The sequence below is a fragment of the Muntiacus reevesi genome, chromosome 6 (assembly GCF_963930625.1).
Source record: "Muntiacus reevesi chromosome 6, mMunRee1.1, whole genome shotgun sequence".
Taxonomy (NCBI): Eukaryota; Metazoa; Chordata; class Mammalia; order Artiodactyla; family Cervidae; genus Muntiacus; species Muntiacus reevesi.
This window is the reverse complement of record NC_089254.1, coordinates 110,736,139-110,754,749: the sequence shown is the minus strand read 5'-3', so window position 1 is coordinate 110,754,749 and position 18,611 is coordinate 110,736,139. Positions and strand designations below refer to the sequence as shown.

General features: G+C 44.5%; 1 protein-coding gene across 1 annotated transcript in view; it reads left to right on the top strand.

Annotated features, from left to right (window-relative positions):
• CNPY1 (canopy FGF signaling regulator 1) overlaps positions 1-18,102 on the top strand; it is a 47,084-nt gene extending 28,982 nt beyond the window's left edge. The window contains exons 2-4 of the mRNA XM_065939657.1: positions 10,156-10,359; positions 12,159-12,255; positions 16,208-18,102. Of these exons, the coding sequence (XP_065795729.1) occupies positions 10,156-10,359; positions 12,159-12,255; positions 16,208-16,245 (339 nt within the window). The 3' untranslated portion in view covers positions 16,246-18,102. The remainder of the gene's footprint in view (positions 1-10,155; positions 10,360-12,158; positions 12,256-16,207) is intronic.
• The last annotated feature ends 509 nt before the right edge of the window (positions 18,103-18,611 follow it).

Below are 18,611 nucleotides of genomic sequence, written 5' to 3'. Positions count from 1 at the left end.
TGAGTGCAATTGTGCAGTAGTTTGATCATTCTTTGGCATTTCCTTTCTTTGGGATTGGAATGAAAACTGACCTTTTCCAGTCCTGTGGCCACTGCTGGGTTTTCCAAATTTGCTGGCATATTGAGTGCAGCACTTTCACAGCATCATCTTTCAGGATTTGAAATAGCTAAGCAGGAAGCTAGGGAAGTCCCCAAACTTTTGGGGGGGGTTTCTGAGACAAAGGAACTTCCGAGCCTGGAAGAGATGCAGGATCTCAAATGTCGTGTTAAAGCTGTTTTAAAGCTGCTAGCGTTGGGTGACCTGAGTTTGGCGCATCAGAGAAAACACGACCCTTTTCTGTCCTACTGTTTCTTACTCCACGGCCTGGGCGCCGGGCTGGGGCAGGAGGGTGTGCCCTGACGTGGACTCCCAGTTTGGGATGCTCGTCCTGGCACCAGGACCTCCAGCAAAGTCACACTGGGGACCACACCCCTGCCTGGTGTGGGTTTGCAGAACTGCGTGAGAGAAAGATAACGCCATGGAGAATGGGCTCGTTGTTTGTTGTTTTCAGTGTTCAGCCTTGTAATCTCCTCTCAAGCCAGGGGTCCAGGAAGGCTGTGCCCCTCACCGTCCTCAGTGGCCCCTTCAGTTTTCTCTGCTTGTGCATGAAAGATCTGTGCCCTGGGTCTGCGTCTGCTCACTCATGAACTGCTGTCTTACTCAGCTCAGCGCTCGTCATGGTAATTGGGGGGGTGGGCAGTGAGGTCCGCCGAGAGGTGCTGTCCAGTCTGAGGACCCAGGCCTCTTTGCGGGTCATCCCACACACGTTTCTAAGGACGAGCCTTTGGCTCAATCTCTCTGTACAAATGGCCCTTCCTCCAGTCTCTGCTCTTTCTTAAGCAGAGCACAGAAGCAGAAAATAGAAATCAGAGCGGGCAGCCCCTCTTGCCACCGCCGCCCCGAGCGTCAACAGAATCCTAGGCCATGATGCCCCTCCCCGTGCACGTGGCACCCAAGGGGCTCGGGGACGGGGAGGGTGGCAGCAGGTCTGAGGGGGGGGCGTGGGGTCCTGAAGCCAAAACTGCTGGGCCTCGGACCACGCTTTGAGTGCCACGGGTCTGGATGCCCGTGGCTGGCCGTTCTCAGATTCTGAGAGGACGGGAAGGGGCGAGGACGGTCCTCAGGCTGGCTTTTCAAGGCACTTCGTCGGAGTCCCAGGACTGTCTACTAGCCCACCGGTTGGGAGGCTGCAGAGATGGGCCTGTGCGCCTTCAGCCCGCTTCACGTGTAAGGCAATCTACACGCTAACAGTCGGCGTCCATCCGAGGGAAGGAAATCAGGTCCCTTCTCATCTGTGGGGTGTGCCAAGCTCTCGGAGGCTCTTCCTGCCAGTTACCTCCCCTGGTCAGGCACACGAGAGCAGCTGGCGCTTCCACCCCAGGTTTAAAGGCCAGGCCTCCGGCGAGCGAGGAGCCAGCGTGTGGTCCAGCCCTCCGTGGGTTGTATGCGGGGCCAGGCCGGGGTGGAGCTGTTTGGGGGGCCTGTGTAGGGTCCCCCTGGCTCAGACGGGATCACAGCACACGTGCCAGCCCGTGGCGTGTGTCCCTCTGTGTCCCCTTGTGATGGCAGGCACTCAAGCAGCCTGGGTCACCTCTTGGGTGTGAGAGGTGAGACTCACAAGACCTCAGGCCGGGGCTGAATACGGTCTGGGTCTGTGTTAGGAGGTCAGCGGCCAAAGTCCCATGGACCAGGCGGCTTAAACAGCAGAAGAGTGCTGTCTGCAGTCTGGGGCTGGGAATCCCGACCGGGTGTGGGCAGGGCGGGTTCCCCCCGGCCCCTCTCCTGTCCGCTCGATGCCCTCGTCCCCCCGCCCCGCCGTGTCCGCTCACGTTGCCTCTTGGCGCGTCTGTGTGCTGAGCCCGTCTCGTGAGGACGCTGGTCAGATCCGGTCAGGGCCCTCGGGACTGGTCACCTCAGCTTACCTTGCTGTTGCCGCTCAGCCGCTCAGTCGTGTCCGACTCTCTGTGACCCCGGGGACTGCAGCACGCCAGGCTTCCCTGTCCCTCACCAGCTCCCGGAGTTTGTTTGATGTCCACTGAGTCGGTGATGCCATCCAACCATCCCATCCTCTGCCGCCCCCTTCTCCTCCTGCCCTCCGTCCTTCCCAGCGTCAGGGTTTTACCTTACTCATCTCTTCACCGGCCCCACCAGCTGAGGTCTGGGGGGGCCGGGAGATGGCCCTGCAGGCCACTCGGTGGGAGGCAGCACGGGGTGCGGACTGAAACGGCGCTGCCCCGTGGGACCCCGGCAAGTCGCCCCTGTCGGAGCCTCAGTCTCCCCACCTGGGAGGGGGTCTCCAAGGCCTTCCCGCCCCCAGTGTCTGCGCGGCTGAGTCCTCAGCATGATGGCCTGGCCATGTCACGTCCGCAGGAGGAAGCCCCTGGGCCGGGGCTACTCAGCCAGGACGGGGGCAAAACACTCACCTCACCCCCTCAGAACTATCATTTCAGGATAGAATACGGTAAGATGTGTCCCCACTGACGTTTAACAAACCGTCCAGAGGGATTCTGCCGTAGCTCACACTGGCCAGGAGCTCCCTTTTGAACAGGTCCTCAGGACATGGGGCGTCTTTGAATCTGCATGGGTTTAAGTTTAGCCGCCTCCACACTGCGTGTCCTTCATCTGAGGTCCAAGGGGAGACTGTCCTCAGCCTTCTGGATGTGCCTGAGCCCTCTTATCCACAAGGGAGAAAGACAGGGGCTGTGCTGGGCTTGGATCTTGTACAAAGAGGAGGATACTCAGAAGCGCATACATGGACACTCACATATACACACATGTACATGGACACATACAGAGGGACACTCATGCACATACACACATGCACACAGAGACACACCCGGACACGCAGACACATACATACAGACCCACATGCACATACACACATGCACACAGAGATACACCCAGACACGCAGACACATACATACAGACCCACATGCACACACACACATGCACACAGAGACACACCCGGACAGGCAGACACATGTGCATAAGACCCACATGCACACACACACATGAACACATAGACACACATGGACATACAGACCCACATACACATACACACATGCACACAGAGATACACTCGGACACACAGACACATGTACACAAGACCCACATGCACATACACACATGCACACATAGACACACATGGACACACAGAGACACATACATACAGACCCACATGCACATACACACATGGACACAGAGACACCCTCAGACACACAGACACATGTGCATAAGACCCAAATGCACACACACACATGAACACATAGACACACATGGACATACAGACCCACATACACATACACACATGCACACAGAGATACACCCGGACACGCAGACACATACATACAGACCCACATGCACACACACACATGCACACAGAGACACACCCGGACACACAGACACATGTGCATAAGACCCACATGCACACATACACATGAACACATAGACACACATAGACATACAGACCCACGTGCACATACACACATGCACACAGAGATACACTTGGACACACAGACACATGTACACAAGACCCACATGCACATACACACATGCACACATAGACACACATGGACACACAGAGACACATACATACAGACCCACATGCACATACACACATGCACACATAGACACACATGGACACACAGAGACACATACATACAGACCCACATGCACATACACACATGCACACATAGACACACATGGACACACAGAGACACATACATACAGACCCACGTGCACATACGCACATGGACACAGAGACACCCTCGGACACACAGACACATGTGCATAAGACCCACATGCACATACACACATGCACACAGAGATACACATGGACATACAGACCCACATGCACATACACACATGCACACAGAGACACACCCGGACACGCAGACACATACATACAGACCCACATGCACACACACACATGCACACATAGACACACATGGACACACAGAGACACATACATACAGACCCACGTGCACATACGCACATGGACACAGAGACACCCTCGGACACACAGACACATGTACATAAGACCCACATGCACATACACACATGCACACAGAGACACACCCGGACACGCAGACACATACATACAGACCCACATGCACACACACACATGCACACATAGACACACATGGACACACAGAGACACATACATACAGACCCACATGCACACACACACATGCACACATAGACACACATGGACACACAGAGACACATACATACAGACCCACGTGCACATACGCACATGGACACAGAGACACCCTCGGACACACAGACACATGTACATAAGACCCACATGCACATACACACATGCACACAGAGATACACATGGACACACGCAGACACATCCATACAGACCCACATGCACACAGAGATACACAGGGACACACAGGCACACAAGAGAACAGACCCACATGCACATGTGCACACGCACATAGACATACATAGATAAGCACCCAAGGACACACACAGACACACATACATACAGACCTGCAAGCACATGCATACACACATTCACACACATGCACACATATTCACTCACATACACACAGCCGTGCACCAAGAATGTTTCTGGAGGATGGAGAGCTGGACTTTGGGGTCTGGGGGAGGCGTTCTAGGGGGAGGCAACAGTCTTACTTTTTACTCTATGCTTTTGTTCCTTTCGGATTTAAAACAAAAATCAAGTGAATGTGTTACTTTTTCTATTTAAAACTATTTTTAAAGAAAGGCTTTTCTTTGGGGCCAGCGGGAACACATCTGTGTGCTCATGTTTCCACAATGAGGGAGATGAAACACCTCGGGTTTCTGAACTGATCCCAGTCTTCGTCCTCTTCCTCTGAGAGTGCTAAGACCTTCAAACGAGATCTCACAGGGATGACGCAACCGGGAAATGCCACAACAGCGTTCCCGTAGGTGACTTTTCACTTCTTCTATTCCAGGAAAGCAGTTTGCAGAAGTGGTTAGAAATAGATTCTTGTTGTGTTTTCAGAAGCAAGATGGTGAAAGGCCGGCAGATCTGGGAGGTGGGGGGCAGAAAACTGTAACATAAGGACGCAGGCATGTATTTATGTGAACTTTAGCTAAATTGATAGACAAGGAGTCATATTATCATCCACTGGGATTTATTGGCTCTCTTCCAGGCAGTCTTTTTCAAGTATGTCTTTGTAATTTTATTCAGAATCACAGGAAAGTCCCCTTTAAAAAGCCTGAATTAGAGAGGTAAGTTTGTCTGATACGGAGATGGAGTTGAATAAATATTGCTGACTGAATGAACACATTCCCACCACCTCTATCACTGCTGCAGTTCTTACCGCCTTTGCCCTTTTAAGCACTGTCACTTTCTTCTATTACTTTTTTTCTAATCTGCAAAATCCTTCCGGGGTAAGCCAGCAGAGGTCAAAGCTCAGAAGCAGCGTGAAAAGGTCGCCCTAAATCCTCTCTTAGAGTGATTTTTAACAAAGATTGAAATATTGTAACATTTTTCACATGGATAGTTGTATTTCAGTTCACCTAAAAATGTTTGAAAAGTAAACTTTCTTAAAAGACTAATAGAATACTTTTTAAGATGAGAAATCAAATGGCCCTGCCAATTTTGTATTTAATAATGAAAAGAAAGTATATATTTTTTAACTTTAGGAAGTCGAATTGAGTTCAATGACCCCCATTTGGAGTTCATTAATGGTGATCCATTATGCAATTTTTCTATACTTTCAAGTTTTCCATATTGTTTAGCTGAAAACAGGCTCCAGAACTTTTAAAAAACATGATTGAAATTTTAATAGTTTTGAATTCTAGGAAAAATTTCCCCCCAATCACATTATTATTTTATTATTTCTATTTTTCTCACAATCTGAGCATATACTTTATGTTGACATAATATGTCCAGGAATAAAAATAGGAAACACTTGCAAAATATTTATTTCAAATAATGACTTTTTCTCAGTATTCAGATTAAAAGAGGCAAAATTTTTGATGTTTTCATAAATTTATTGTGTCATTTGTGGTAAATTGTGCTGCAGTCTTTGTATTTCTGCCCCCAAGGTTTTATTGATTGCACAAATTCACCTGTTTTAACATCAAATTTATGTAACTGAAAAAGCTAATATTAATTCTGTTATATGTTGGCTGGCTTTGGCTCTCTGAACAAAGGTTGCTTAAAATCTCTCTTATTGATTAAGTCCAGATGGGATTCATTTTTTTCTGATATACAGAACACTGGAAAATTTATCAACCTTTATTATTCTTCATCAAAATGAGCTTCTTTAGATTTCTAATTATATTGTCCAATAAAACTAAACAGTCAATGCTATTTGCATATTATATGAAGAAGTGTCACAAAACAAACTCATAGCAGTCAATTAACATAAAAGCTAATTATATATCTCATCAACTTACAAGAGTTTCTGAATTCATGCTCTCCCTGTTGTAGCCTAAAGCAAAGGAGGTTTGAATTTTCACTCCTAAATATTGACTTTTAACTAATATCAGAAGTGATTTCAGTATTTTTATGGATGAAAAGTTAGTGATTAAAGTAGATGTAATATTTGCTGTAATGCAATTAAAATTTTTACAATAACGAAAACTCTAGGAAGAAAACCTTTGCAACAACGTGAAACTAAGCAGGTTGAGTGTTGGTTTCCTATCTCAGGGACCTTCCAAAATAAGCATGCAGATAAGTAAGATTTATTTGAGATTGTCAGACTGTTACGAAGGAGACAGTATACCACAAGGACAGTTTTCATGTCCGACTGTACACTGTAACATAATTGTATTGCTGCCTGATTGTGATAGCTATCAAGCAAGAAATTTGCTACAAGATTAACAGAGACAGTAATGAAGGAACACCCTGTAATTGACTGTTATTAAAGTGTTGCCATAGTGGTCCGGAATATTTCCCTAACTCCAGCTTTCTAGAGAAACTGAAGCCAAAACTTTCAGCTACCTTTTTCTGTTTTCAAGTCGGAATATGAGTACCTCCTCCCATCCCCATGTCATTGCTCACAGAACAAGCACATGGTCAGAAGGGGCCTAAAGGGAAAAAAAAGAGAGAAAGAGTCATAGCTAGGTTTCAGAATGAGAAAACTTAGGATTTTACTCTGAGGGTGCACTGAGACAGTAACGAAATCAAAACGGATGGTTTTTGTATTTGTAAGTGATACCAAGTGAGTCCATGTGTAAAAGTAATGGCTGGTGAATCGGTTTTCTCCCGATACAATGATGGCGGCCTTTTTCATTCATATTTTAATGAGGTTAGAATCTCTGAGACCCTCCTTCCAGGACGGAGGCAACACTCCCCTAAGACTACAATAGGAGTTGCTTTATTGACAAGTACTATTCAAAATCTTCATAGTATAGAAAGAAAGCCTCAGTTTTATTCCACTTGTCTCAATACTTATTGCACTCTTAAAATCAAAACACTTTGAGGGGAGAAAAAGCCTCAATTATTCCCCGAACAGTCTTTAAATTTAGTGAAAGTAGTTCAGTTAAGTGGAATAATTTTAAACCCTAATTGTGTGCATTTTAAAAGTAGAATCATGTTAAACCCTAATTGTGTGCATTTTAATAAACGTATAAATAGCTGCCATGCATAAGTACCTTTTTCTTTAAAATTTTCTCACAAAATCAGATGCTTTGATTGGGGTTTTAGGTCAATTTTTAAAAAAATATCTCTGTAGAGTGAACTGTACTAGTCTCCTGCTGAGTGTTTTTCTTTCTTGCTCCCAGTGAAGACTGTAAAACGGCATTTTCTGAGCTCTCTGCCAGCAACATTTCCTACTCTCTCTAATAAAGAACGTTTACTAGAAAGAGCCAGCTAATTACATCAAAAAGCCAGTTAGCCTTCAAAGATGTAGGAAATCCACAAAACTCACATGCTGATCCCTGGATATAACATATTTGTGTTAAAATTGGTGCAATACTACTCTATTAGAGGCATACAAAATCCCTCTTTCAAAACATGAAAAACAATCCTGTTTCGTAGAAAGTTATCACATGGCAATGATTTTTGTTTGTTTGTTTTTGTTTTTTTTTAAAGCGCCAACCGGGAAATAAATAAAATGGCTCTCAAAAGTAAGTTGTGGAAGGTCTCACGTTATTAACACTCTGATCTGTTCAGATCTTATGTACTCAGGGTTTTTGCACGCCGCTCAGAACGTCAGGTCTGTTTTAAAACACGATTCCGAAAGTGGTCTAGGCGCCTCGGGAACTAGCGTGGTGTATTCGTCCAGGGTTCCGAAAGCACCCCCCCGGCACGCGGAGCCTGTCTTTTCAGGGACAGCGTCTCCCCACTGCTCACGGTGAGACGGGACAGGGCTAGCGAGGAGCAGAGAGAAGGCATTCCCGGTGGCAGATTTCTAAACGAAAGCGCCAGCTCTTCACTTGGGGGTTAAAGAGCCGCTTTGTTGACATCCAGAAAGTGCTAGGAGCCTCTTCATATGGACCAGACCGGGAAATACACGCAGAATGAAGCCCATACCCATTCTGTTCACGATCTGCTTGACTAATTGCAATTTAAGAACCGACTTCTCTTTTCTAGCTTTTAAGTCCCAACACGTATTTAATCTTTCGTCTCCGTAAATCCATAAAGCAGATTCTGTCAGTTAACCTATGTTTTTGGTTGTGTTTACAACTTAGGAGGCTTACGCGGCACAATTAAAAGTGTGACTACATCGTATTCATTGTGGTTCGGTTGTGCACTTTCATCTACTTTTTAAGGGTCTTCTGATTGTAGACATTAAAATAAATCACTCATTAAAAATAAACAAGCGGTATTTTAGCGAATAAAGGATGTTGCAGTAGACTCCAGTTTAACAAACGACTTAATTGCCAAGTTGGCCGCAGGGGCCTTGAAAGCAGCTCGGAGTCGGTCTCCAGGTTCGCCAGGAGAAGGTGGGAAATTTCGCCCCCACGCCCGCGGTGGGGCCGGTGGAACGTCCCCGCGCTGCGCTTTCCCTTCGCACGGAGTTGGCTCCTGGCTGAGACGGGGGGTGAGCGCACGGCCGCCGGCGCGGTCGGGGCTGCAGGCAGGTTTGCGCGCAGGGGCGCGGGGCGCGGGGCGCGGGCGGCGGGCGGGGCGCGGGGCCTTTGTGCGCCCGGAGCGCGCCCGTGAGCGCCGCGCGGTCGCCGGCACCGGAAGGGTTCACACTGCGTCTGAAAGGGGGACAATGGAGGCGCGGTATCTGCACAGCGCCGAAATCGAGTTCATTTGTGATCCGGCCCCTTTCACCCCGGTTGTCAGGCAAACTTCCTACTTTGATCAGCAGAGGGTGGAGAGGCAGAAAGGCCCGCGGAGGCCGGGGCCGCGGCGCGCCCGCGGCGCCCTTGGCGGGTCCCCGCCCCCTTCCGGAAGGAGCCGCGGGGACGCGGCCTCCTGCACCTTGACCTGTCTAGACGGCCCCCGAGTTGGTTTTTTCCTTTTTTTGTCACGGTTACCAAGGGCGCGGGGTGCTCTTTGACCCCCGTGCGGGGCGGACGTCGTGGCCACAGGGTCCCCTGAATCCTCGCCGGATTCCGGAGGGAGAGGGGCGCGCGGACCCCCGCACCGGTTGCTCCAAAGACAACGCGCCCGCGGCCGCGCCCCGCGAGCGGGGACACGCCGTCCGCCCGGCTTCTTCCCGCCCCGCGGCCCCCGGCCCTGCCCCGGACCCCGGCGGCCACCGAGGGTCCAGGAGGCTGCGGAGCGCGAGCCCGGGCCTGGGCCCAGCTCGAGGGGTGCGCGGCGTAGAGACCCCGCGCGCTCCGGCTCCGGTCTGTCGGTTTCTCGCAAGTAAATAGATAATAACAGCCCTTCTGTGGCTCAGAGCCTTCTTCTGCATGTTCCTTGATTTTCAGAAATTATCTCCTGTAGAAGGATAGTTGCTAGTTTGAATAGAAGTTTTTCTTCTGGCCACTTTCAAACATAGGCACCTGTTAAAAACCGGAATTTAAGCAAACCTCTTAAATGCTGTAAAAAAATACAGCTGGGCAGTAACCGGACAGGAAGACTGTTTGCCCGCGTGGGGGGGTGGGGTGGGGTGCGGCCACGTGCGTTCAGGGGAATGGCTCTTGAGTAACACTAACATTGAGTCAGGTTTCCTGCCTTTTTCGTTTTTGTTTTTTCCTTCATAGATCCCCTTAGCCCAGTCGGAGGCATTCCTCACAGACCTCCTGGACAAAGTGTGCGAGCGGATGAATGACTACAGACTCGAAGAAGACCCCGTGACGAAGGAGAAGACTTTCAAGAGATTTGCTCCAAGGAAAGGAGACAAAATATACCAAGAATTTAAAAAATTCTATTTTTATTCAGATGCTTACAGACCTTTGAAATTCGCGGTAAGCTCTTTTTCCGCAGAGGAATCCTATGCTCTGTGAACGTGTTTTTGGTACTTTAAAGAAATTTCTTGCTCTTTGGGATTTTGTTGAGTTTCAAGACAGGCCCATTAAATGTTGTCTGTTAGCGTTGTCGTCCTGCTGCTTTCTCGGTGTTAACCAGGCGCTCAGTGACTTGCCTTTCGCATCACTGGGGGGCTGTGGTATTTTCATCTCCATGGAGACACTTAAGTGATATTTTCCAGAAAGTGTGTTACAAGGCCCAGTGACTTGGAGGCACCGTTTGCAGGTTGCTTTGCTCCCGGGGACGGTGGGGAAGGGGACTCAGTCAGTCCCATGGGCGGGCTGCTCTTGCACAGGCTCCCGTGTCAGGCATCAGGGGCCATGGTCCTGAGATTAAAACCTAAATTAAAATGATTGCTGTTTTCAAATATGGATAGCCACGGGATGGAGGGAGAGTGACGCATGTCACTTTTTTCTCCTCGGGCTTCTCAGAAGAGGGAGAATTCTTTCTCCTCCAGAGTTAATTCAACTATTTTAGCACAGACTCGGTTAAACAAAGGCTTAGGGATGCTCGTCGGCTTTGTGGCACATTTCCTCCCTTCATGATGTTTACTTTACGTGGATGGTGGTCTCTGACTCAGAATGTGCCCACCAAATATATGGCAAGAGATTTCACTATACTTATGCTGTAGAGTCAGACCGTGATGGGAAAGCCTGTGTAAGAAATGTCTGTGGTTCACACGGTGGCCAAAATGTCAGACATGCCGACCCCCCTGATAGAAGGGCTGCAGCTGACTTTGGGCAATTTCGTTTTAATTAAAAAGTCAAGGCAATAATTCAGGGCTGAAAATACTATAGCATGGGGACTGCAGAGAGGAAGTGTGCTTATATTTCACAGGTCTTCCATAAACACGTGATAGTGGAAGTTAAATATTTTTAAATGCCATTTAAAATTTTTTAGAGTCTCACTTAATGAACTCAGAAAATGAGTTCCAAGTCTCCAGTGAACACCCTTTAGCATCACGGTTCCTAAGAGTGTAAGCTTGTGTTTCCCCAAGGCAGACACGTACTCTAGTCAGAATTTAAGGGTTTCAGAGGCATGGGTACATTTGAGCACCCTCTTTTCAGAAATGTCAGATTTGCGGGCAGAGGGTGGGGGGAGCGAAGTGAAATTATAGATGGGTCTCTAACTGTTAGGAAAAGAAAGTTTCCCGAGTGACTGACAAGCGGTTATCCAGAGTGCAAGGGAAGATGCGTTTGTGTCTTCATTGCTGAGAAAGCTTAATTGTTTTCACATTTCAGATCCTGCTTTAGAACCACAAAATGGATTGCTATGTTAAATATAAAGGAAACTGGTTTAACCATTTTAAGGAGCCATGTTCTTTAAAGTTTCCAAAAAACAAAATAACAACAGCAACAACAACAAAAATAACCCACCAAAAAAGTGAAGACTTTTCAGCTCCATAAGTAGGAGCGCCCCCCGCCCCCCTTCCTGTTCCTTGGATTCCATTCCAGTTTGAGGAAGAGAAACAAATACAAAGAACCATTTTCCTGCCTTACCCTCGTCTTTCAACACGACTAATCAGTCAGCTGAGTCTCCGGGAAAATGATGCAATTAGCATTCTGGGGAGAGGGTTAATCCAATGCAGTGATGTCTTAAACCAAAAGGGCTAATAAAAATGGACCACCTTGTAACATGATTTTCTGTTTTTAGCTAATAAAACTGTGACAAGTCCTTCCTAGCAAGATGTCCTGTGAGCGCACATCTATCCACGTCTGTTGTTGTTCTGTTTCTGCAGTGTGAGACTATAATAGAAGAGTTCGAAGAGGAAATATTTTCACTTATCACCCAGGAGGCACACCACCTCGCTGACACGCTGTGCGCTGGAAAGTCAGGTACTGTGTCTGATGTGGCGTGCGCCCTCTCCCAGGCCCACCCCTCTCCCGCTCAGCAGCTTTTTTTCATTTTTTTTCAAACCTAGCCTGTCTCCCTGCCAGGGCTGATTTCCACCGAATCAGAGAGGACACCGGGTGAGGGGAGCAAACAAACCCACCTCCGGGCTGTGTGGCCTTGCTTGCACTTCTGCACCTCGGCGTTTTTAAGTGAGTTCACACATGCTTGGCTTCCAGCCGGGAAGGAGCACAGGCTTGGTCAGCCCTGCCCGGGTCCAAAGCACTTCTCCTTTTAAACTTTTAGAGCTGGGTTCTCCACCCTGGACCAGGGAAAGATTTCTTTATGACTTGCCTACTCACCTGCACCAACAGACAGTGGGGTCTCTCTTTAGTAGGAAATTTCTAATGTTTTCCTGTTGGTTTATTTGGGCTAGAATTTTTTTTTTTTTCAAGTTCCTTTCCCCAAATATCTATGTCTTAAAACTTTTTTTTTCTGGTGTGGAAAATAATATTTGATTCGTATTCTTAAACACACGCATACATACACACAACCAGAAGCTAGAAAACACTGCCAAAACTTTATTTCCTATATACAACGTTGAAACACAGGATCACCCCGACCCTCCCTTCTGCTTAAACACAGGCCTTTTAGTCTGTGTCATTTTGATACTTTTAAAATAGGTTTATAAGAATGTGGTACAGGTTGTACATTATTTTCAGATATCTTTGAAAAAATGAATGTGATATTTGGAGACGATGATTGAAAGCTGGGGAAATACTTGTATGCAATTATGGAAGCCTCAGATATCTAGCATTAAGCAATTGTTTATAATAAAACATGATATACCTGCATCCATAGAATCAAATTTAGTGCCAAAGTCCTTAAAATATTAGTTACTGTGATTTGAAGATAAATATTTGTCATTCGAAGTTATTGAACAAGAAAGTAATAGATTTCCATTAACATGACGAAGTTTTCTTACTGAGTAGATAATGGGGTTGTTCTCTGGTTAAAATCCAATTTGGTTGGGAGTTTGAAGACCACAGTGAAATAATATAGTCAGAATATAGCCAGGAATTCCAGAGCTTTTTCCATTGATTTTGGATATGTACTGTTGTAAGTGGTGAACTTCATATAATTGAAGTGAACTTCACATTATCATAATTTCCCAAAGAAATTATTTTTGAAGGTTTTCAAGCAATTCAGAGATGAATGTGTGTGTTAGGATGTAAGCAAAAATGTAATGAACAAGATTGGGAATATTTATTTTTCTGTTTTTCCTCAAAGAGTTTGGGCTTGTCATTATCATCTTTGCTATATGAATACTTGCTCAGATATTGTGGAAGTCTCTAGAAAGTTTCGCCAACTCTTTATGGCAGGAGTTGCTTCAAATAATAAGATTCTGAGGAAATGCTGTTTCCAAGTGCAGCAGTTTGGCTTAATTTCAATTATAGTAACTATCCCTTTTCATTCCTTCCGTATGTTTATAATTGGAAATAAAAATTAATATTATCCTAAAGAAAATGCAATGTAAAGCATAACCTTAAGATGTGTGCAGTATTACTACTGTAAAATAAAACATGATCAAATCATTCTTAATAGCATCGATTTTTAAAAGACCGATTAAGTGTTTACTGTAAACATAAGTATCAGTGCCCCAGACCTATTGAGAACACACGGTAACCACTCCAAAGGCTTCTCCGCCACATGGCTGCTACCTAGTGAAGTGGAGTGAGCTTTTTCAGGCTGTTTCTTTGTGAAACATACTTATGGGTACTCTAAATAATTTATAAATAAAAGCTAGGAATCCATTAATCCTAAAAAGAGCCAAGAGTCCCTGCCCCTCCTAACTGCCTCCCCCCCCGCCCCCATCATTGAAGTATGTAAACCACACAAGGTCAAGGGTTTTCCAAACTTAAAATTATTGTCAGGAAAAAGCTGAAGTGACACGGTAATGAGAATAATCCAAAGTCATGACTGCAGCCAACAAAGAAATAGTATGTTTTAACATATCAGGATGGTTTTAGAAATCTGCGTAAAAGGTGAGGCTCTTGTATCGTAGAGAAACTCCAGATGCTTTTAGTGTAATCTGAAATACACTCACAGTGAGTTTTATATGGCAGCATGAGCATCAGCCTCTGTTCTGTAAAGATGAGGCTGTGTTTTATCCTGTTCTGCCACAGCTTCGCTGAGATCGCTCTGCACGTTTAAGTGATGTTTTAGAGAGATGACCGTGTGTGTGCGCGTGTGCCTATGTGTACTGGAGGTTATGAAACTACATTAACCAATACTTGACCTATATCCTATGAACAGCCACTATACTGAGGGGCTCATAAAATGTCTACATTGCTTTTAGGGAGATTAATAATCTTTTCAAAGGTAGATATTTTTAGAACTAGAAGTTTGGTTGGAAGGTTAATATACTTTATATACACCTTATATATTTGTGTGTGTGAGAGAGAATTTTGCTTTTTTTCTAGTTAAGGTAGACCTTTTCACTTTATTTTTAATAGTTAGCACGGGAGCAGATCAGTGCTTATTCACAGACTTCAGCATTTCAGCTTTAGAGGTATAAATGACCTAGAAAATTTCTGTAAGGTATTTAAAGTGTACATCATGCTGATTTGATATGTGTATCCATCTAGTTAATTAACACAAGTATGATCGTTGAAAATATAGGAATCTAAGGCCCACCCCTACACACAAATACGTGGGGAATAATGGAGAAAACATGTTAAATTTAAGATGACTGTGTTTGGCTTTAAAAATAATACTTCTGTGAGATTTTCATAAACGTGTTATCTTTTCGATGAGTGAAAAACATCTCGGTGAAGTGCTATGGGTTTGCAGGTAGACCTACAGATGCCACTGTAGTTTTATTCAGTGGACAGAAGAAAAGTTATCCAGTGCACTCTGTTTTAGGGGCATGAGACAGCAGTAGTGGTAAAGGGTTATTTCTTATGTATCTCCTTTTTTTCCTAGGCAGAAAATAAGAGTTCATTAGATTTTCCTAGTTGAATGTTTTGTGGCACATGACCCAGTCTTCTCTAGATTGTCATTTTAATGTCTTGAAGTAAAAATGGTATTTTAAAATCTTAATAAGATACAAGGTCATGATTAAAAAGATGGCTATATTTCACTCAAGGTTAAACATGTCACTCTAGATTATGGATGAATGGATTCTTTGGTTTGTGGAGGTATTCATTAGGAAGAGTGAGTTTATAAATATAAATACATAAATATGTTTTTTATACATATCACTTCTGCTTTGGTATCAAATCTTAACACTTAGAAAAACATGACACCAATAAGAATTTGTGACATGATCATTTTGAATGACCACCTAAGGAATAAGGTCTCAAGTATTCTGAAATAGCCTGCATTTAAAGTAAAAGCATTTTGACCTTTCTGTATAGACTTTCAAGCATTAAAGAGAGTGGTAAATTCTAATATTAAAATAATTACTTTCAAAGCAAATACATGATACAAAATAACACAAAGGCTAGCCTATTTCCTATTTTAAATAAATTATGTAGCTGGAATAATCCATAGCCCAGTCTAGAGAGCTGGTATTCATTGCTTCCAGTGGGAAATGTACTGTGTACCCAAGCCTCTCCGCACCTTGGATTAAGTGCCCAGCACACTGTTTCCCTGTCTCGCGTTTTCCTTAAATACTCCCATGGCCACAGGCAGGAGGACACAACCCATGGGCTTTGTTTCAAAATACTCCAGGAAAAAAGGCTGGCACTGCCATTAGGATAGCAGTGGTTGACCAGTCTGCAGTAGAATAAACTGCATTCTTCTCTCTACTTGTGTGTATTTGAAAATGTCCATAAGGAAAGTTTTTGGGTTTTTTTTAAATGTGCTTCTACAAGAATGTGCTTTTGCAGAAAGTAAATGACTTATGGGCTGATGTTAAATGTGAGAGTGATGCCATCTAACTTTTTCCCCCAGGTCTGTGTGAAACTTCCACTGACCACACTGAACTCTAGGAATCTCGGTGCTACTAGCAGAGAGGAGTCACGTCGCGGCCCCCAAGGTCAATGTCTGCATTTCTGTCTTCATGTTTCTTCACGAGAAGAAACTATGTGTCTCTTTTTCATACTGCAGGGTCTCCTGTTTGATATTTTATTGAAAATCTCTTCTTTGGCATCATGACAAGTCCCACTTCTTTCTCCAGGTGTAGTTGAGGAGTACATGAAGCAAATTACCTGTGTGGATTTTGATATTTACAAACAGTCTTGGCAGGAAAGCATTTAGTAATAGGAGAAATGTGAAGACATTTCATAAATGAGATAAGAATTTAATAACATGTACTGCATAGTTCATGCACATATACAAGTATAGTGTCCTGTTTGATAAGGACTTGATTTGATTTCATAAGTACTTGATTAGTCATGAAATTAAGAAAATACATTGCAAAATTCCAGGCTAATTTTTATGGACTGTATGGCTACCACCAAAAACAAATGAATTTACTTTATGTCAGGAATGAAATTCAAATTTCTAGAAACCTTAAGTTTAAATACTTTCTAATTCCTAAAATTTAACCAAATGCATAGAAAGCAGTGAACACTTTTATAGTGAACAGTTTTATTGGCCTTTCTAATGCGTGCATTCTGAATTGAAATGATTTAGAAAGTTGATTTATTATTCATGTATTTATTATCATGTATTCTTAAAGGCTGACACCAATGGACTCGTTTATTTTGGTGCAAACTCACCTGTCATGCTTTGTTTTTAAAGATTTTCACCTAATATTTAGCATGTAGATTTTACTACTCACCAACTATTGTTCTGTCTATGGATGTTTTTGTAGGTGTGGAGATGAAAGGAGAGGTGGAAACTTACAGAAAATTGCCTTTTGACCACCTTAATAATGGTGTGTAGTGATCTCACTCTTAGAGAGTTCATTGTCTTGGGGATCTCATTTCTTGGAGATTTCAACAGAGATTATTGTCTCTGTTGAATTTACATTTAGTGGAATAAAACTTTAATTGTTTAAAATGTCAGGGCATGCTTCACACACACACATGTTTTAAAGAAGAAATTCTCCTTGTTATCTCTGAGAAATTTACGAAGTGGGTTGATGTTCCGCCTCCAAAAGCAGAAAGTATTCGCCGTGTGTTACAAGGTTACCTAGAAAGCGCATTACTTAAACCGTTCAACTGACATTTGGGGAGAAAACAATTTGTAAGTTTAGAAAAATTTGCCACCATGGAGAGAAAGAAGTTCCCTTTCTCCTTCTCCCACCTCAGCTTGTGCTAAAGTCAGGCTTCTGTGTTAATGTCATTCATTCACTGAGAAAGTTTCTGATTTTTTAGCTGATTCAGTAGTGTGGAGCCTACATATTATAACCCGATGAGTCTGCACTGCCTGCAACTGACAAAAAATGGAAATGGGATTTAAGAGTCATTAGCCTCATTTTTCAGGACGGTAGGAAAACTGGGACTTAAAACAAGGTGCCTAAAACTTTAGTCAACTTACCTATTTAAGTTTCGTTTCGCATATCAGATAATGAGCCGTAAACACTTTCCCACCTTCGGCTTCCTTGGTAAGCACACTGAACTCTTTCTTCACGGGAACACAACAGAGACACTGGCTTGAAGTCCCCGTTAAAACCGTAACACTTGTGTGTAGGGGTGTCGCTGACAGCCCCCCACATACATACAGTGCTCTTGCCAGTCGTAGAATTTAAGGGAATGTGGGCCTTGGTTTCCACCCTGAGTGACTGTGGGGAGGTCTGCCTTCACTCCATTGATGGTGTTTCTCATGGATGTTGATGCTTCCACTGTGACGAGAACCACACACCTCGCCTCTGATGGTGAATATCTCAAGGTTTTGCTCAATATGGCTATTCAGTTTTTTTTTATTTCCTAGTAAAAATAGTCTTGTCTCTTAGCCAGATTTTCAGTATCTCATGACTTAGATATTTTGCTTTCCAGATCAAACTTGTTAAACTCATGTAAACGTTTGTGATTGCTGATTAAAACTACATTTGAGCCCTGGGTATGAGTCACTGCGTTTCTTAGGGCTGCGACGACTCTTAGGTTTCCCTCCGGGTCGTGGTGAGGCTGCGCTGCTTTTGCTAATGAAAAATACTGAGAGAGGAGCCGCTGCCTCCACTGTCCCTCCAACCACATTCCCTGCAACCACATTCCTGCCTTTTAATGACCTTTATTGACCAAAAAACCAAACAAAAGCAAAAAGCCTGAAAAAAGGAAAAAGAAAGCAACACCTAGGCTGTAACAGAAAAGTTTCTTAGAGTCCCTGAAAAGCCACCTAATACTGAGAGAAATTCCCGGAGAAAATGTTGGGGGGAGGCTTACATTACTTATTAGAATAATGAGGAGAGAAG